Genomic DNA, 22,105 nt, shown 5'->3' with positions numbered 1-22,105 from the left:
AGTCATTAAGTACGAGCACTCTGATCAAGTCTGTATTTTATTTTAAATAAAGTTTTAAATTTCCCGGGATTTTTCTTAAGAGTCAAGGTTTGAAAAGTCAATGTGACACGTCGGACTCGTATCCGGGTCGGGTAGGGGTTGGGGTGTTACAGATTGCCCATCATCACTATGTACTAGTTACAGATACGTTCACTAGTGCTTAAGCAACTAATCTCGCTATTACTCTTCTAGAAAGTTTGTTTTCGAGTTTCAGAAGAATTTTTTCGCATTAGTGGGGGAATGTTGGTAATGCTCAATCCCACATAGTATTGGAAACACTATTGGGAATGGGTATTTATAGTATGGAATTCCCACTTCCTTGTTGAGTGAAAGAGAACAAGGAGGACTCTCGCGCACCGCCGCCGCCGCCGCCGTCCGTCTCGGCACGGCTCGGCTCGTGGTCGTGGTCGTGGTAATACGTGTCTTCGACACGTCCACGTGGATACTATATTTTTAGAGAAAATTCTTGAGGAATTTCTCTTTGAAATAAACAAATGGAAAAATGTGAAAGATTTCAAGTGATATTTATAGGCTGCTGAGGACTGTTTAATTTCAAATGATAACAGCTGGTTTATGAGAGTTATCAGAAATTAAACAGCTTTTCCTAAATTAAATCAAAAATGTTAAGATGTATCTGGACTAATTTCCAGCTTTGTACAGAGGAGACAAGCTGTTAATATCAGGAGTTACATGAGTTATTTGATTTAATTCCTGAAATTTTATGGACGATGTAACCCTATTTCTAGCCTATAAATAGAGGGCTATATTTAGCTTCTCAACTCACTCTCGACATTCACAATCACTCTCAAAGTGTTTTCTGCAATTATTCTTTCTGTGATTTCCGATAAGAAGAGCAATACCACCGTGTTAACCTCGGAGGACGGTCCGCCTACTGCAGCGATTACACACATCAGGACGAATCCGTTTCTAAGACAATGGTTATACCACGACACGATTTACGAATATGTTCCTTTTAATTACTGTTTATATTTCCAATCAGTGCTAACGGTGTAGTTTTACAGTTCATATTTCCAACAGGAATGATAAGTATGTAGGGTAGATATCATGTGGGGTAGGACTTTTATTTTCATGGTTATTTTTTATCTTTACCTCACTAACTCTTTTCATTTTTATTCTCTTTTATTTTATTTCCATCTTTTGCATCATCATTCAAAAGAGGTGTTGATCCACAAAAATGTGTTCGTTAAACCTGATAGTGATGTCGTGGAAAATGGAAACGGCGGCGTGAGGTATGGAGACTCTTCTTGGATGAAGCTTGCGGCGCTGAGGAGGAATGCTAGGGTTCTAGGAACCCTAGCTTGCTGGGTCACGTGCTGTTGGGCTGCTGAGTCTTGTAAACGGGCTTCTAGATTTGTTTGTAATGGCTTTGGGTCATATGTAGCATTGGTCTTGAAATAATAATATATACATATATTATAAGTTGTTATATAATTATATATATATATATATATGTATATTATAATTTAAACGGACAAATTTTAGTGTCTTCACGTGTAGAAATCGGTTTACGTTGAAGTTATTAGCTCCAGCCTCTGTTTGGATACAGAGAAATTGAGATAAGTTAATGTCAATATGTGTTGATAATTTGAAAATAGCAAATATTTTCAGTTCCAATTTTTTTCCCGAAAACAAGTTAAAGTTAATAGATTTCTCTTTCATTTTCGCCAACTCTTTCATTTTCTCTAACTCTTTCATTTTCGCCAACTCCGACTTTTGTATAAATATCCGTTGTTTGGTCTGTATTGTAAATCTTAGCTCAATATTTTTTATTGTTACAATTTTGACAAGGTGAAATTTGTTCCTGTAATGATTCGATCTATGGCTGGTATTGCTCTATCGGGTTTTCAGCGTTCTTTTTGAGATTTCTTTCATATCATTGTTTGTTGGAATTTCTTGCTTGCATATAGTTGAATGTTTCTGTCCTCGTTTGATGATGTGTTTGTTTCATTTGTTTAGGCCTTGTTGAATAAATGTTTGGGCGCTTGAGGTGAAAGTTGTGACTATGGCGTTGGTGACCCATCAATTGCAGGTGCTCTAAGAATTATTTTCACTAATACTAATAGACTAGGAGTGTGTGAATCAGGGCCTTGGAAGTAAAGTTCTTTAAAAACCAAGAGTTTGATGGCCGACTTAAAAAATTTCCACCTTGCATCCAAGACAGATAGGTCCATCCAGGTGCCGTTTGTTGAATCCCATGAGATGCAAAATTCCATTCTGGCAGCTCTTGTTTGTATTGCTTTGAGAACTTTTTTTATTGAGAAACAGAGTCATTTGCTATCGCATCTAAAAATATAGGGAGCATAGCTTTCTTTTGGTATTTATCTGAATGCTTAGTATATTGGCCATTTTTATTGCATTTTAAGGATCATATGTAGCCTTCCTTCAAGACCATTTTTATTGTATTGCAGGGTTCTTATGTAGCATTTCTTTCAAGGCCTTTATCATGTAGGAAAGGATTGACATTAAGGAGACATGTAGCTACAATTCCTATGATTGGGAGAAGAGAGAAGGGCACATCACTGAGGCAGTCCACTTGTTTATGGTAAGAAATACATTTCATGCTGGTAGCTTGTCTCTTAGTATAATGGTTAGTTTGATCAATTTGCGTGGTGCATGTGGATGTGGTGATCTGAAAGGTCTCTGACTAATGCTTTTAATTCGGCATATAGAATATATCGCTTTAAGAAAGTCCAAAATGTTTGTTCTTACACATTTTTTCCTTTCCCCGGTTTTCCTATTCTTTTTTTTAAATTAGAATTTAGAAGTGAAGGTACAAGTTGGTGAAAGAAGGTAGGGAATGAACAGATTACCAATGATTGTAAAGAAAATAGGCAATGAGATCTCTTTAAACTGAAGTAAAAAAAAAAGAGGCCTTTTATTCTATCTTTTTTGCAAGAAAAAGAAGTGAAGGAACAAGTTAGTGAAGAAGTGGTAAATTGAATTCGAATATGTTGTTCATTGTAAATGGAAAGTTTTTCATTGATTCTGTTATGGTGGATTGATGGTGCTAACATTGCCTGAGTAGTGCAGTAATGCTATCTCTAACTCTATAAATACAGGTCTATGATAATCATATATTTTTGTCATTGATGTGTTCTCTCTTCTCGGATGAGCAAATTCTTGCCTCAAAATTCTTATTTATTTCCTTTACACGCAAGGATGACAATAACACTTTTGCATGATATGAAAATCAGAGAAGGCGCATTGGTGCCATTCTACTACTATTCTCTCTAAATAAATACAGGTCTATGCTAATCATATCTTTTTGTCACTGAGGTGTTCTCTCTTCTCGAATGAGCAAATTTTTGCCTTAGAATTCCTATTTATTTCCCTTTACACGCAAGGATGAGCAAATACAGGTCTACGGTAATCATATATTTTTGTCATTGATGTGTTCTCTCTTCTCGGATGAGCAAATTCTTGCCTCAAAATTCTTATTTATTTCCTTTACACGCAAGGATGACAAGAACACTTTTGCATGATATGAAAACAGAGAAGGCGCATTGGTGCCATACTACTACTATTCTCTCTAAATAAATATATTTTTTATTTTAAAACCAAATTATTTTGTTCTCATCTACATTTTTTATGCATTCATTGTTGCTGTGGAAAAGGGAAGAAGTGAACTCTTTTACTTTTCTACTTTCTGTTGAAAGTATTAAAATGGTTTTCAAGTTTGGTAACCAACTTTGAAAAAATGGTTTTCAAAGTTTGGTAAATGTTTCTTTGAAAATGGTTTTCAAAGTTTGGTAAATGTTTCTTTGAAAAATAGTTTTTCAAAGTTTGGTAGATGTTTGTTGAAAAATGATAATGGGATAATCACAATTAATACCTAGGCTTTAGGGTATTTACAAGATTAAGTCCTTAAGTTTCAACTATAAATACCCTAGCTCATTTAGCTTCAAAACCATTCCAAAAATCATTTCTTTCTCCCAATACTAGAGAGCTTTCTTGTGAGTTGTGAGTGTTTTGTAAACACCTGTAAATTTTCTCTCATAGTAAAAGATCTGCAGCAGTCCAGAGACGTAAGCACTATTGGTTGAACTCCGTTATCAATTTCGGGTATTATTTTTCCGCTTTTATTTCGTATTCTCACTAATCTGGTAATAGGGAAATTACTTGTACTTGGTTTATTTCCTAACAACTGGTAATCAGAGCTTTTGGTTGTGAATTTTGTCAATTTTGCGAGGTTACCATTTATGTGAATAGTGAATTTCGTGAATAGTAAAATTTTGTCGGCGATACAAATTTGTCGACGGAGGTGTTCTAATACACGGTGGTTCGCAAGAATTGTCAGAAACGATCCAAACGAAACCAGATTCGAGTGGGAGCGATGGCTGCAGACGAAGGGAATGTGAAAATTGAAAAGTTCGATGGTGCGGACTTTGGCTTTTGGAAGATGCAGATTGAAGATTTTCGGTACCAGAAAAATCTATATCAACCTCTCTCAGGAAAGCAACCATAGGGCATGAAGAATGAAGACTTGGCTCTTATCGACAGACAAGCCCTCGGAGTTATCCGACTGACATTATCCCGCAATGTTGCTTTCAACATAGCAAAGGAAAATACCACGACGGGTCTTATGGCAGCTCTCTCCAGTATGTATGAGAAGCCATCAGCCTCAAACAAAGTGCACTTGATGAGGCGATTATTCAATTTGCGGATAACGGAAGGGGCATCGATGGCACAACACCTAAATGAACTCAACACAATCACAACTCAGTTGAGTTCAGTGGAAATTGAATTCGATGATGAAGTTCGAGCTTTAATTCTCTTATCATCTCTACCAGACAGTTGGAATGCTACTGTTACAGCAGTTAGCAGCTCGTCGGGAAATAGTAAATTGAAATTCGACGATGTTCGGGATCTGGTACTGAGCGAAGAAATTCGACGGAGAGAATCGGGTGAAGCATCAACCTCCTCAGCTTTGCACACGGAGTCCAGAGGGAGAACTTCAGAAAGAAATTCAAATCATGGCAGATCGAAATCCAGACGGGGAAAATCCACAACGGGAAAGAAAGATTTTACCTGTTATAATTGTGGTAAGAAGGGTTACTTTAAAAGAGATTGCCGAGCACTGAAGAAAAATACCGGCGCACAAGAATCTGCCAACATGACAGAGGAGACAGGTGATGCCATGATTCTAAGCGTCAACAGTCCGATTGAATCATGGATCTTAGATTCAGGGGCATTTTTCCACTCCACCCCATGCCAAGAAATCATGGAAAATTATGTCAGTGGTGATTTTGGGAAGGTTCATCTAGCTGATGATGAAACCTTAAAGATCGTCGGAAAAGGAGACATCCGACTAAAGTTGCCAAACCAAACCACCTGGAAGCTGAAAGGAGTGAGACATATTCCTGGCCTCAAAAGAAATTTGATTTCTGTAGGACAGCTTGATGGTGAAGGATTTAGAACAACCTTTTTAGGCTGTGAATGGAATATTACCAAAGGAGCACTCGTCATTGCTCGTGGTAAGAAAACTAATACTCTCTATATAACATCAAATTTAGAGAATATCATTGCAGTAGCAGATGCTGATGGAAAATCAAACCTATGGCACCAAAGGCTTGGCCATATGAGCGAGAAAGGGATGAAGACACTTTTGTCAAAGGGGAAGCTGCCGGATCTAAAGAATGTAGATGTCGGACTATGCGATGATTGCATCTTTGGCAAACAAAAGAAAGTAAGCTTTGCAAAGATCGGTAAGACACCCAAGGCTGAAAAGTTAGAGTTAGTTCATAATGATGTATGGGGACCATCTCCAGTTCCATCTCTTGCAGACTCATTATATTATGTCACCTTCATCGATAATTCTACAAGGAAGGTGTGGGTTTATTTTCTGAAGAAAAAATCAGAAGTCTTTGATACCTTCAGAAAATGGAAGGCCATGGTGGAAAATGAGACTGGCATGAAAGTCAAGCGGTTAAGGTCTGACAATGGAGGAGAGTACAGAAATAGGAGATTCAGAGATTTTTGCGCAAACAATGGGATCAAGATGGAGACAACAGTTTCCATGACACCGCAGCAGAATGGCGTAGCAGAGCGCATGAACTGAACTCTGAATGAACGTGCCAGAAGCATGAGGATACATGCCGGATTGCCCAAATTTCTATGGGCTGAAGCTATCAACACTGCAGCTTACCTGATCAACCGTGGGCCCTCAATTCCTTTGGATGGCAGAATACCAGAGGAAGTTTGGAGCAAGAAAGAAATAAACCTTTCACACTTAAGAGTGTTTGGTTGTATTTCTTATGTACACATAGACTCTGCTGAAAGAAGTAAACTTGATGCTAAGTCCAACAAATGTGCCTTTGTTGGTTATGGCGGTGATGAGTTCGGTTACCGATTTTGGGACTATGAAAATCGAAAGAGAATCAGAAGCAGAGACGTCATTTTCAATGAAAATGTGATGTACAAAGACAAGCCAACCGTAGAATCAAGTAATACCGAAGCTGAAACAAAGGAATTTGCTGAGTTCGAGGAGATTTCTGGAAATGATGTTCAGATCAGTCCTAAGCAGTTCAAGAGGAAGAACCTGGTACACCAGAACTAAGACGCTCCTCCAGAATTCCTAAACCAACCCAGCGTTATTCGCCTTCTTTGCACTACTTGTTGCTGACTGATAATGGTGAACCAGAGTGCTATGATGAAGCAATGCAGGTGGAGGATTCAGTCAAGTGGGAGTCTTCCATGAAAGATGAGATGGATTCGCTTTTGTCAAATCAGACGTGGGAATTAGCTGAATTACCACCAGGTAAGAAAGCGCTTCACAACAAGTGGATTTACAGGATCAAAGAAGAGCACGATGGGACCAAACGCTACAAAGCGAGATTGGTTGTCAAAGGTTTTCAGCAAAAAGAAGGTATTGACTACAATGAAATTTTCTCTCCAGTCGTGAAACTGTCTACAATCAGACTGGTGTTGAAAATTGTAGCTGCAGAGAATTTACATATTGAGCAGTTAGATGTAAAGACAGCTTTCCTTCATGGTAATTTGGAGGAAGAAATCTATATGAGGCAGCCAGAAGGCTTCATAGAGGCAGACAAGAAAAACCTGGTATGCAGGTTGAATAAGAGCTTGTATGGTTTAAAACAAGCTCCTAGACAGTGGTACAAGAAGTTCAATAGTTTCATGAGTAGCAGTGGTTTTACCAGATGCCAAGCAGATCATTGTTGCTACATCAAGAGGTTCGAAAATAGCTTCATTATTTTATTGTTGTACGTTGATGACATGCTCGTTGCAGGCTCAGACATGCAAGAGATTATAAACTTGAAGCAAAAATTATCAAAGCAGTTTGCTATGAAAGATCTGGGTGCTGCAAAGCAGATTCTTGGGATGAGGATCAAGAGAGACACAAAGTCAGGGAATTTGATATTATCACAGGCTGAGTACATCAACAAAGTACTCTCCAGGTTCAACATGCAAGATGCTAAACCAGTAAGTACACCTTTAGGTGTTCATTTCAGACTCTCCAAAGAACAATCACCAAAGACGGAGGAAGAACGTGCACACATGGTGAAGGTGCCGTACGCCTCAGCAATTGGAAGTCTGATGTATGCCATGATTTGTACCAGACCAGATATTGCTCAAGCAGTGGAGCTGTTAGCAGGTACATGAATAATCCGGGCAAGGTACACTGGGAAGCAGTCAAATGGATCCTCAGATATCTGCGGGGTACCACAAACAAAGCACTTTGTTTCAAAGGTGGAGATACGATACTGACAGGCTATGTAGATGCTGACTTAGCCGAAAATGTTGACATCAGAAGGAGCACTACAGGGTATGTCTATACTCTAGGAGGAACCGTAGTGAGTTGGGTTTCTCAACTACAGAAGATAGTTGCTCTCTCCACAACTGAAGCAGAATATGTCGCTGTTACGGAAACTAGCAAGGAGATGGTTTGGATCCAAAGTTTCTTGGAAGAGTTAGGCAAGAAACAAGATAACAATGTCTTGTATTGCGACAGTCAAAGTGCTATACATCTAGCAAAGAATCTGTATTTTCATTCCAGGACAAAGCACATACAATTGCGATATCATTTTATCCGGTCTCTTCTGGAAGATGGGATTTTGAAACTTGAAAAGATCAGTGGAGCTCAAAATCCGGCAGACATGTTGACAAAGACGGTGACTACAGACAAACTGAAGTTGTGTTCAACTTCAGTTGGCATGCTAGAGTAACAAGACTAGAAAAGCTGTTGCATTGATCGAGGTGTGAAGACAGATTAAAATCAGTCTTCAAGTGGGAGATTGTTGAAAGTATTAAAATGGTTTTCAAGTTTGGTAACCAACTTTGAAAAAATGGTTTTCAAAGTTTGGTAAATGTTTCTTTGAAAATGGTTTTCAAAGTTTGGTAAATGTTTCTTTGAAAAATAGTTTTTCAAAGTTTGGTAGATGTTTGTTGAAAAATGATAATGGGATAATCACAATTAATACCTAGGCTTTAGGGTATTTACAAGATTAAGTCCTTAAGTTTCAACTATAAATACCCTAGCTCATTTAGCTTCAAAACCATTCCAAAAATCATTTCTTTCTCCCAATACTAGAGAGCTTTCTTGTGAGTAGTGAGTGTTTTGTAAACACCTGTAAATTTTCTCTCTTAGTAAAAGATCTGCAGCAGTCTGGAGACGTAAGCACAATTGGCTGAACTCCGTTATCAATTTCGGGTATTATTTTTCCGCTTTTATTTCGTATTCTCACTAATCTGGTAATAGGGAAATTACTTGTACTTGAATTATTTCCTAACACTTTCCATTATTATTTTTCTTACATTATCTTTCACAGTCCTATTTTCCTTTCATTTTATTCAAATACTTCCTTTTTAGCTGTATGCATCTTGAGCATTTAAATTAAGATATGCTTATTTTAGCAGTAGAGGGGCTCATACTCTTGGATTGGACTCCAAAAATATTAGAATTTCAGCCTTCAAAGGCAGTGTTCTGAATGATGAATCAGGAGACAGAAAAAATGAGGGGAATGTTCCAAAGAGTTCTATTAAAGTTTCTTATGTTCCAAAAGATGGTGAAGCAGCCACGATAGAATCTTCCAAGGCTCATAATGGTCCAGTTGCCTATGCCTCGGAAACTGGTGAGAACGTTGTGGGATCACCTTCTATTCATAAATTATTGAAGAAATGGATAATTATGTTGCGATCACAATACCCAAGTCAAGTGGTGGACCTTGGGGAGAAGCACCTCCTAAAGATGCATCAGAAACTCAAGTTGGCACCCAAAGTAATAGAAAAGGCGAGATTCTGAAGATTGTTTGGTGCTATTTCTGGGAAATGAATGCGGCAATCAAAATACCCTTATTAATGTTGTAAGTATAATTAATGTGCTCTCTCTCTTTCTGCCCCCACCCAGTCCCCAGAATTATTTTCTAGCAGTTTACATGATTTATTACCATGTGGCATTATGTTTGTGATATCAAATGGTTGTTTGTATACTAAAAAGAGCGAAGAGTGAAAACCATAAAGTTCTCATCTTGACAAACCATAAGGACTTCTGGTATGCCTCTGATAAACCATTGCCAAGTTAACCGACTCCCTGGTTCTGATTTGGTTCCTAGTGCTCCTCATTCTCGCCCCGGGATGATTTGGTAAAAATTGTAACTTGGTTTTCATTCTCTCATTAATATCTTTTGTCAATTATTTTGAGTTGTCCTATCATTTCATAATAACATGAACAATTTACTCACTTACAGTTGCTCTGCCACATGTGCAGTGTTCCATGGTACCTTGGTGTCAATTTGATATATGGGGTCAAAGTTTCAATGGAGTTGATTCCACTATGGGTGTTTGGGCCCTTGATTGTTGCTCTTTACATCAAGATGCTTAGAGGCTTGTGCACGCTGTACGTTTTCTGCTTCAAGCAGACGGTTCAACTAATTAGGAACGTACCTACTTACTACCTCCTGGCTTACAAGTATATCACATGTGGAAAGCTGAAGGAAGATGTACGGGCTCTCGTGTGGCTACCTGTGGAAGACATGAAGAACTTGGACTACAAAGAGGTATGGAGAAAAAAGGTGAAAGATTTCCAAGAGCGGTTGATGGAGAAGTACGTGGACTTTGTGGAATCAATATGGCCATATTACTGCAGAACAATCAGGTTCCTAAAGAGGGCTTACCCCATTTAGGATAGGAGTTGTTTGATCCGAGTGAAGTGTTAGGCGAGGAATTAACGCAGTGTGTGAGTTAGGAAATGACAATTTTGGAACAACAGAGGTAGCTGAGTGCAAACCCCATATTTGTACGGGTGGCGATACATGATGGAGTTAAAAAGGGTTCAAACTGAGTGCCTGCCAGATTTACTCATGCTCGATGCTGTTCTTATTCTGCCACATTTGTACGTGCTGCATGATTTGTTTACTTTGCCTTTTGCGATGCCACTCTTTTTATGGTTCACTCCTAGTACGTAGTAACGAATATCTTCGAATCCATTTTTCTCCAGTTGTTAAGGTCAGGTTCCTTTTTTCTTCCATAAGGGAAAGAAGATATTGGTTTTCGATGATCAAATCCGAGATTGGTATAAATGGAGGATATGATACCTTTCTTTCTTTCTTTTTTAATTTTTTTTCTATGGTCTAGTTGACTGTAAAAATCGCGAAAAGGCAAGCTAGCAGAGGGTTGCGGAATGCTTTTTAAATGTTGTTTTTGTTGCCTTGAAGCGTGAAGTCATGAAACTATAATGTTTTGGCTAATAGTATCTGTCAGATGTTGGGCGCAATGCTTCTTAAAAGCAAATGTACTACGCATTTTGCCTGTAATTTTCATTTTACAATTTTATAGATATCTAATTGTTATGCCCTCCACCACCAAGCAACAACCTCAACGGCCCTCGAACCCCTGAACTCAACGGCTCTCCAACACATCTTAACGGCTGCCAACATCCTCCAACCCCAGTCCTCGTATCAACTCTAAGCATACAACATAATTGTAAGAAAGTCCACCTGAAGGCATAAATTTGCATATACTTTTAATAGATCTTACACCAATCAAGATTATGAATGATTACTTGAACCGTCATAACAATTTATTGTTTTCTGTGTCATGATTCATGAAATACCAATATACAAACATCAAACCGGCCAATGTTTATGTTTAAGACGGGTAAACAAGCTGAACAAGGGGAAAAATTAAGATTGCAAATATTGCAGCAAAACATGTTAGAATCAGGACATAATATGTACATATATATCTTCAACTTGATGCTTGACATGAAACATCTAGGATACACCTCTAACTCTTAACACACAAATGAACCCCCGTAATGTTAAGGCCATTCCAACTCTTGACCTATGAACACATTGAACCACAGATGTTAAAGCTGCCATTAACCCAGTCTGCTTATTGAGTGTCGACCTACCAACACGAGCCATCTGAAGGTAGTTGATATGTTGAATGATATGTTACAAACAGGAAAAAATTACCTATAATATATGATTACTTTTATCCTCTCACTAAATTGCATTATGTGCACAAAGGCCTTGGCAACTATGAACAAACTCGGGCTTTTTGCACTCTCTCCCGTCCCCCGGACACTTCCATATCTCTTTCGGTTAAACATCATTTGTATGGCACAAACCCCTTGCTACTTTTTTGGGGAGTCAGTTTAACCTCAGGAGAAGACTTTTGGCATTGAGAATCAACAGAATCTGAATTCTTGTCCCTATTTTCTGTTTCACTAACTGAGCCAGTATTTGAAGCCGTGGAAGATCTTTCATTCAGAGTTTCCTTCTCTTTCACCTATTCTTTGACACAAGAGCCTTTACTCGTTTGATTAAATGAAGTGATGTAATAAAGGGGTAGACCTTGGTAAAGAGCCCACCATGGCACAGGAGCATTATTGGTGTATTCTACACGGTCATTTTTATCTGAGTGGATTTCAATACAAGGGGATAAATTAGATTTGGAAGGCACCCTGCTCCAATCATTGATGACTGTCCCGTGTGACAAACGCAAGTCCAAACATGTTGATGATAATGCCTGAACAAGCCTCTCACCGACGGCATTATTACCAGAATCTTTCACCTCAACTGTTATCCCAAGAAGCTTAATACTAGTGAAAGACATATCTACTGCTTCTGCATTTCCTTTGGCACAAACAGGTTCCTCAAAATTTGCATTGGATTTCTGGGAAATTACAAGAAGAAAATCAGATTCCAAATTCTAGGTCAGTGATAGTTGTTTTATATAATGAACAAAGGCAGAGATTTTACCAAAGATAAAATGACCTCCTCAGTTGAATGTCCTGATACTTTAACAGTGGATAAAGATTCATTCTCTTCCTCTGTAGATGTCACACAGTCATTTTCTTTTCCAACAGGGGATGCATCGAGTGACTGTATATTAGCAGTGGCACAAGAAGTTGGGGAAGAACATTTAGTTGGTTTCTCCGAGGCAGTAGACCCCATTGCATCGAAAAGAAATGAGGACAAAACTGATGAGGGTGACTTCTTGTTATCCTGTTCTGGAACCAAGTGATTGGGGGATGGAGACCTCTCGGGTTGAGAAAATGGAAATATTCCTTTGAGTATAGCAACGGATTTGCGGGGATACGGACGCATTGACTTCCTTTTTGGACGAGGAGACGGTTCTCAATTGATTTAGTGGAACTCTCAAAGCCACCATTTGATTCTCGGGCAACCTAAAACCACAAAGGCGCAACTATGAGATGCCGATTAAAAAAAACTATATAAAAATGTCTACACATGGCATTTTCATAAAAGATACAATCATTTTTTATCAAGAAAATTTTGCAATACCTTGGAGTAAAACTTCTAAGCATGACTCCGAATTTGAACAGCAGTTTTTGTGCCTACATGCTCTGCATGAAAACAAGTATAACTTGATCTGTTCACACCATAACTGGCAAAAGAGTGAATGCAAAATTCTCCAATCTGTACTTACCTTCTATTTGGCGCCAGCCACGACCATACAGCCTTAAAGCTTCAAGAAACTTCTGATGCTCTTCCTCAGTCCATTTTTCCCTTTGTTTAGTTATAGTATAGGGCTTCCGAACCTATTTTACAGGAAAATTTGAGTATATCAAGAAAATATTAACAATTACTTGTTGGAGACTATTATAGAAAGGAAAGAAAAGACTGAGGCAACATTAAGAATGGAACCTTGGGTGTTTGGTCATGCTTAAATGCATATAACTCCTGCAATTGGGAGAATGACTCAGATTGTTGGCTGCCAATGGAACAACATAAACCGGATTTAAGAGCATTAGGTGATTCCGTGCCTTCAATTTGGTCCTATATGAAATTTGCATCATCATTTAAACAATTAGGAAAAACTCTTCACAATATAAAGATTATTATATAAGAACTTTCCATTCTAAAAACAACCCTTACGCCACCACAAACTAATGCTAAACCTTCCCATTAAAGCAGATTCAGGTCCACACATATATGAGCGCATTCAAACAGTCGAATTGGAATAGCCAGAGGGAAAAATTAATAAAAAAAGAAGCATAAGTTTCCATAAATTGCAGTAATCCATAAAAGGAACATTTTTCAAGGTCCAGTAAACATAGCGATAGCAATCAAATAAACAGTAAATTTGCATAGGAGCATTTGACTCAAATTATGCGTACACGCAGCAAATTGACAGCTTTCATTACAATTTCTTCTTCGTCTTCTTAAATCCAACCTTCTAAATTAATAAAGTAGAATGCAAATTACACTCCAGGCATAAGCATACAAATATTGAACTGTGTATGTACCTCGGTCGCCATCGGGAGCAACGGATTTTGCTTCAAATATTGCAGAGTCTATAATACTCCTGCAACTCCAACTAAACCAAAATCACTCTCAGTATATCTATATACACATAATTTAATTATCAGAACTAATTCAGCAACCAGATAAGACTTCTTTCCGATTGCAAAATAAAATACTATATAAAAAAGCTAAAGAGACAAATCCTCTCTGAAACAAGCAGATTCAAGTCCACACATATTAAATGAAACAGTATTATTATCAACAGAAGAAAGCAGATCAGCCACAAACTTACCAGTTAAAACGAGAAATCTTGATAACAGAGATCCAGCGACCAAACAAAAAATCCGATGATAATTAATAAAAGAGAAAATAACTTCAGTGACCAAAAATGTCTTATAATATACGATTTTAACCAATTTTTTTTTATTTGCCAAAATGACCAACTAAATCGCAATGCGATCGATAATTCGCAACGCGATCTCCGGTATCGCAAATCAGTTTCCAGATTCGCAACGCGAACTTCGACTATCGCATTGCGATTTACATATTCGCATTGCGATAGTCCAAGTTCGCGTTGCGATTTATTCCAAGTTCGTTGCGATAGTCCAAGTTCGCGTTGCGATTTATTCCAAATTCGTTGTGATTTATTCCAAGTCCAAGTTCGCGTTGCGATTTATTCCAAATTCATTGCGATAGTCGAAGTTCGCGTTGCGATTTATTCCAAATTCGTTGCGATAGTCCAAGTTCGCGTTGCGATTTATTCCAAGTTCGTTGCGATAGTCTAAAATCGCAATGACGGTATTGCATTTGTTTCTTAAAAATTTTCTCTAAAAAGATAGTATTCGCGCGGACGTGTCGAAGATACGTACGACCACGACCACGAACCAAAACGAGACGAGACGGACAGCGGCGGCGGTGCACGAGAGTTCCCCTTGTTCTCTATCACTCAACAAGGAAGTGGGAAAGCCAAGCCTTAAATACCATTCTCAATAGTGTTTCCAATACTATGTGGGATTGAGCATTACCAACACTTGTTCCCAATACTATGTGAGATTGAGCCTTAAATAGTGATATTATTTTTGAATGTTTTGCTTAAAATTGCAACAATCGCGATTGATTGTAGATTGACTTTTAATTATGACATATTTAATCGTATAATACTAATGCAATTGGTTGTTGATTCAGTTGTTTTAAAGTGCATGATTGTTAATTGTTTCCTGAATAATCACATTGTATTGGAAACAAGTGTTGGTAATGCTCAATCCCACATAGTATTGGAAATACTATTGGGAATGGTATTTAAGACTTGGCTTTCCCACTTCCTTGTTGAGTGATAGAGAACAAGGGGGACTCTCGCGTGCCGCCGCCGCTGCCGTCCATCTCGTCTCGTGTCGTGGTCGTGGTAATACGTGTCTTCGACACGTCCGCGCGAATACTATCTTTTTAGAGAAAATTCTTAAGAAACAAATGCAATACCACCAGTCGTTGCGAATTTGGAATAAATCGCAACGCGAACTTCGACTATCGCATTGCGATTTACATATTCGCATTGCGATAGTCCAAGTTCGCATTGCGATTTACATATTCGCATTGCGATAGTCCAAGTTCGCATTGCGATAGTCGAAGTTCGCGTTGCGAATTTGAAAACTGATTTGCGATACCGGAGATCGCGTTGCGAATTATCGATCGCATTGCGATTTAGTTGGTCATTTTGGAAAATCCAAAAAAAGTTGGTTAAAATCGTATATTATAAAGTATTTTTGGTCAATGAGGTTATTTTCTCTTAATAAAAATCAGCAGGAAACTCAAACAATCGTACTGTACTGATGAGTTGCCGAGAAACAAAGAGGAATGAAGAAGAATCAATATTAGATTTGGATGTTGAATCGAGAACCGATGGAGAAGGGGAAGCCGCAAGGATGCATATAAGAATTACAGCCATATTATTATGTATAAAAAAACACAGTGAAGGATAACATGTCGGATTTTGTTTTTCGGGGAAAACTCGAGAAGGAGCTTGAAGTCTTGTGGCTGAGAACGCTCTGGTCCTTCGCCACGCGTCGTCTTTTGGCGTTTTATTTCAATGATTTTTCTTCTCCCTTTTATTTTGTGGAAGACATTGAACCGTGGATGGATAATTGCCCATTTCAGATATTTTTCAACTTTTTAATCCCACGCGCGCTTCGTTTCACTTTTCTGACACTTCATCTCTATTCCACTACTGAAGGAGCGTGGTTTGCATTTGCTTCGGGAATGGGTGGAAAGTGAAATAAAATAACTTAAACATATAAAAAAGCAAGTGAAAAATCGAGAAATATCTCTAACCTCTAAAAAATATTTTTAGAGAGAGAAAGAACGCTAGCCCAAGTGGTAGTGGGTAAAGCCGCGCGTGACACAAAACTCAGGTGTGGGGATCACCTTATCTCTTCTGCGCTTTTTTGCCACATCGTCTCTTTTTTCCCATAAAACGCCACGAGTACCAATTACAGCCAATATCGTCCAAGTAAACTTTTTTTTGGGTAACGTGTAATATATTATTATTATTATTATTATTATTATTATTATTATTATTCCAGTTAGATTTTTCATTCAAAATTTCAAAATTATTTTTGCCTAACATTCTAAGTCTCTAAATTTTTTAAATCATTTACCTTAATATATTATTTTTTATAAAATTATTTTTTAATCTAAAAATATTATAAATTTAATTATTTTTTATTCTAATATCTTTTTAAAATTTTAAGTTTTATTTTAGGTTCTTTAATTTAAATTTATAAACGAGCTTTTAGATTTTATGTATTTTGATTAATTTCTATTTGATTTTTTAAATAATATAATTTAAAGAAATAAAATAAATATGAATCAAGTGCCTATGACCTAAAAATATAGGCACATGAATTTTACGAGTATACTATGGATTGGGACACAGGCCAATTTTTTTATAAAAGAAAAATTTTGGGTACCCAAATATGAACATCATAGTAAGATACTTGCCTCGATTTATTTAAGAGAGTATTTGATCAAGTCTAGGGATAGTCAAAATATTTGAATCTGATGGGTCTCGACCCAACCTTATCTTATAGGAGCAATTTTTTTTTAATTTCGGAGTTCAGTGTGGATTATATACTAGGTAGGTTCGGGGCGGGGTAAAGTTGGATTTAAGGTGAAAAATCATTGATCTGACCTGACCCTGTATAAAATATATAATATATTTAAGATTTTAAATAATTTTATTTTAATAATATTAAAAATATATTATTTAATTATTAAAAATATAGTAAATTATTATAAAATATATTATTTTAATTATTTAAATTATTAATATATACGGGTTCATAGGGTCGGGTCAGGTTTATATTCTAAAATCAAGATGGGTTCGGGGCAGGAGAAAACATAAAAATTATTGGGGCGGCCAAAAACTCGAATCGACCCGTCGCATGCCCATCCTTAATCAAGTCGAGTAAGCAAATTTTAAGTTAATCAATTTTTCAAAGTTTTCAAAAATAATTCAAAGTCCATTAAAGTAGAATTTAAGCACAAAACTATTTTCTGGGTACGTAGTACCGATACCGTTCTTACAATATTGATATTACATGAACAGTATCAATATTGTTCATGTGGTATCGATACCAAAGGTAAGAGAAATAGTAGTATCGATACTACCAGATGTTTTTCAAACGGCTTAAATTCCAGAATGCAAAATAGGTATCGATACCCAAGGGGGTATCGATACTACTTTACATAGTAGTATCGATACTAGTCAAGCCCAACGGTCTTTAACGACTAGTTTATTTAAAAATTATAAAGGTAGTATCGATATTCATTAAAGGAGTACCATTACTCTCTGTCGTAGACAATTTTATTTTGTAGAAAATTAATCTTCAATGGCTCCAAAACATCTTCAACGGCTAGAAACAACCACAAACTCATTTCAACATATAAAAACAAGTTGAGGACACTTGAAGAAGGTTACAACACCTATCCAAGAAATTGAGATCAAGAGAAAAGCTCTTTCACTCTTATTTTTCTTTTCTCTTGTACATATGTGTTTTTGAGCTCATTATAAATCTTTCTATTGTTTTCCTGTGAGTTTAATTCTTGTAAACACCTACATTTGTGAGGTTTTCTTGTTTACATCTTTCAACCTTTGTAAAAGGGAGTGGTTTTAGTTTAGACATTGAAAAACTAAGGGTTTTGTAAATGTTATCTCTATGTCCTCGAAAAAGAAAGAACAAATTAGTGAATTTGTTGGAAAATCCTTAGTGTGAAGCTAAGGTAGTGGATGTAGACTTGGTTTAGAAGTCGAACCACTATAAATCATTTTTCAAAATTTCTAATCTTTTTTTTACTTCATACCCAAAATTTTTAATTGGCCAATTCACCCTCTCTTGGCAATATTCGTTTGTCAATTTGAGCTTCATCGCAACCCCAACAATTGGTATAAAAGCTTGACTCATTAGAAGGTTTATGAACCTTGAGACGATCCTTGAAGAAGCTCTAACGATTCTAGACACAACCGAGAAGATAGTTTCAACCTCCGGCTCTTACTACATTGAAGACTCTCAACCGGTCAACAAGCTACCTTATTTCAATGGAGAAAACTATGTCTATTGGAAGAATATGATAATGTTCTTCATTCAAGCCAGTGATCTAGGAGCTTGAGACTCTATTATAAAGGGATACTCCATTCCAACCAATGAGATGGATGATTGGAGTGCTGGAGAGAAGAAGAAGTTATAACTAAATGCAAAGGCTATGCACATTCTATTTTGTGCATTAGGCCCGGATGAATATGGAAGAGTCTCCTCTTGTTCAAATACCAATGAGATATGGGACAAACTCCAAGTCACTCATGAAGGAACTAATGAAGTAAGGGAAACCAAAATTAGTCTTCTCAATCATAACTATGATAATTTCAAGATGAACCCGAACGAAGACATCAAAGCTATGACGAATAGATTTTCCATGATTGTCAACGGTCTCAAGGGATTTGGAGAAGTTATCCCTAATGTGTAGGGGTGTGCAAAAAAATCTGATCCGGCCGATCCGATCCAAAAATTCAGATATCTGGTATGTTTTTCAATTTTTGGATAGTTCGGATCGGGTATCTGAAATGTTTTCTGAATTGTCGAATCGATAAAAAACCATGTATAGATATATGACCTTAGCAGTATCGGTACTACTTAGTTAAAATTGAGTTTTTAACTCGATTAAAGTTCGAAATCTTTAGTAAAAATTATTTCAAAAAATATTTCCAGTATAGATGTCAATTTTTCATTTGATTAAGGAGTAAAAATTGATGTTTTAAACTTTAAGTAATAAATATATATATTCGAATAATTGAATCGAATATAATATTAAAATTTATAAAAATTAATTAACAAATGTGTTAGGTATATCAAAATGTTTTCAACAATTGTGTTGTTAATGTACAATACTTTATGCTATTTAACATTTAGGGGACTATTTTTTTGTACTATGTTATTTAAAATTTTAATTGTAGTGGGGCATGTAATTACATAAACAATTGTTGGAAAACAAGTAAATATGAATATTTTAATTTCTGTTAACTTTTTTTTTGAATTTTTTGCAAAAAAAATCAGATTTGGATCCGGATACAGATCATTACTTTAGGTATCTTAAATTTTCAGATATTCGAAAATTCAGATCGAATAATATTCGATAATGCACATACCTACTAATGAGAACCTTGTGAGGAAGATGATTTATTCTCTTCCAAAATCTTGGCAATCGAAGAAGATGACGTGTAACACCCCGACCCGTACCCGACCTAGATACGACTCTGAGGTGTCACATTGACTTTACAATCACTTTGACTCATTTAAAATGCGATTTAAACTTGACAAGGAAAACAAAACTTAATAAATCATAGTTAAAAATACATATTAGAGCATCTAAAATTTTCATTTATAGTACATTCCAACAACATTTCCAGAACACAATCACATACATTTCAAATTTCTCTGATATGGTAATCTTCAAAGGTATGATGTCCTGGCCCATGCTTAATTGGCTTAATCTTCGTATAACTTTGAACCTACGTGTGAAAACACTCACACGCTAAGTCATTGACTTAGTGAGACATTATGAGCAATATAAAATTAAAAAATATTTATTTAAAACATTTCAGAGAAAATAGTATCGGTACCCCTCCTATAGTACAAATACTTCTCTACTATGGTACCGATACCTACATATAATCAATTTATGTTTCATATAAATAGAATAGGCATAATCAATTTATGTTTCATATAAATAGAATAGGCTTTTAATCACCATTCAACTTATAATCAATTTACATTTCAGATAACTACATATACTCTTCATAACTTATAACATATATTATTAAACATTGATTAATTTATGTCTATTTGACATCTGCTTATACATTTCTTTGAAAACCTTTTCATACATAAACCATTAGACTCTTCATTAATGTTTTATATAGTTACTCATTGTTCAAATTATATCAATTTTTTTTATTTGTCCAACATATATTGCCGAGAACTCAAGGTATGTAAGTACATTGAGGTTGTGCACTGGGTTGTAGTCGAAACTACCACATAGAATTACACCGAAGTGCCGCGTAGAATATGCACCTAAGTGCCACGTAGAAATGTCCCGAAGGACCACATAGAAATGTCCCGAAGGACCGCGTAGAATTTGTCCAGAAGGACCGCGTATAACCCTCGACCCTTGGCATGTCAACTATACCCTAATTCTCATAAAATATACTTTAGGCTTTAACCATATAATTGTTTTCATTTCATTATTTAAATTGTGTTTTATTCTCGTAGTGTACATTCACATAGAGTATCTTCACGTAGAACCTTTTCACTTAGCACATTTTCATTTATAACATTCTCAAGTAGAACATTTTTCATGTAGATTAGTTTCACGTAGCATTTTCCAAGTTTATCATTATTTCACATAGAACTTGTTCTCATAGTATTTAATTTCACATAGCATTTATTCAACATTTATCATATGCTCCCTGAATTTATTATTTATTCACATAGAATCTATATTTATGTTGTTTCATATATCATTATTCGAATTTTCAGTTATTCTCATAGAACATATTCACATAAATCATATACTTATAACATTTCACATGCAATATATATATATATATATATATTCATAACAATGAAATCGAAACAATATTTTTATAATACAATTTAGATAAAATCATCACATGATACAATTCATTTGGTTTATAAACATTTGAGGTTGGCTCATCGCAAGTCTTCCTCCAATTTTATATAAAGTAAGTAAGAATGCACTCACCTTTGCCTCACTTAAGCCATATACAACATCATTTTCACTTTAGCTTACTAACTTTACATGTTTATTCATTCAACACTGGTTTTCTTTCAAATCTACACATTAACATAACCCATGAATATCGAAGCTCAATTACATCTACCCAATTAACCTTTACTTAAACAAAACAAAACACTTAATTTAACATTTCAGACTGAATAGTATCGGTACCCCTCCTACAGTATCGATACTTCTCTACTATGGTACCGATACCCACTTCGGTATCGATACCATTTTAGCATTCTTGAATTTTATTTACAATTACAATATCGATACCTTATTCCTGGAATCGATACCTCTACATCAATATTGATACTTCTTCAACCAATATCGATATTGTTCATCTGATTCATACTATTTCCTTCAATTTAACCTTATAGTATCGATGTTGTTCTTCCAATACCAATACCCTTTCCCAGATTTCACTTATTTCACTTCGAATTTTGCTCAAAATTCACTTAATTCTCTTATCATTAACTCTATTCAGGCCCTTAAATAACACTTCTTACCACTAAATTATATCCATTAATCCATTATTTAACATCTCAACTTCTCCATAGAACTCTTGAACTAAAAATAATGCCTATCATTCAAACATGTTATTAATCCTTTCTAACACTTCTAACATCTTAATTAGACCCTTGACAAGTCAAATATACCTTTAAATATCCAAATACAATCAATTTTAATCAATTCTCTTGAGAACCCATTTTCCTAAATCACTATTAATTCTTCAATCCTTTAGCTTCTAATAATCTTTAAGCTTCCTTAAGCTTCTATATCCCTAAGGATTAAAAACCAACTCAAAAACGAAAGAAAAACCAGCTTGAAAAATAGCTCACCTTAGCATGGAGTTTCATGGGGAAGAGGAGAAGAAGAGAAGAGAAAGCTTCAAGACATTTCATTTCTTTCTTTATTTTTATCTCATTTTATATAGCCTTAGGAAAAGATATTTTAAGTTCCTTTAT

General features: G+C 36.0%; 1 protein-coding gene and 1 pseudogene across 1 annotated transcript; one reads left to right on the top strand and one right to left on the bottom strand.

The window, feature by feature from the left end:
• Positions 1 to 2,591: 2,591 nt before the first annotated feature.
• On the top strand, positions 2,592 to 10,224 carry LOC120216008. Its single transcript, XM_039213561.1, has 3 exons — positions 2,592 to 2,602; positions 8,935 to 9,380; positions 9,785 to 10,224. Exons 2-3 carry the CDS (start codon positions 9,196 to 9,198, stop codon positions 10,197 to 10,199), a joined length of 600 nt encoding a protein of 199 aa, XP_039069492.1. The 5' UTR covers positions 2,592 to 2,602; positions 8,935 to 9,195; the 3' UTR covers positions 10,200 to 10,224.
• Positions 10,225 to 11,532: 1,308 nt separating this feature from the next.
• Positions 11,533 to 13,889, bottom strand: LOC120215914 (annotated as a pseudogene).
• Between the last annotated feature and the right edge of the window lie 8,216 nt (positions 13,890 to 22,105).

Source organism: Hibiscus syriacus, unplaced genomic scaffold (assembly GCF_006381635.1).
Source record: "Hibiscus syriacus cultivar Baekdansim isolate YM2019G1 unplaced genomic scaffold, ASM638163v2 tig00000002_pilon, whole genome shotgun sequence".
NCBI classification, from domain to species: domain Eukaryota; kingdom Viridiplantae; phylum Streptophyta; class Magnoliopsida; order Malvales; family Malvaceae; genus Hibiscus; species Hibiscus syriacus.
The sequence above is the reverse complement of the archived record's forward strand: the minus strand, read 5'-3'. Positions and strand labels throughout refer to the sequence as shown.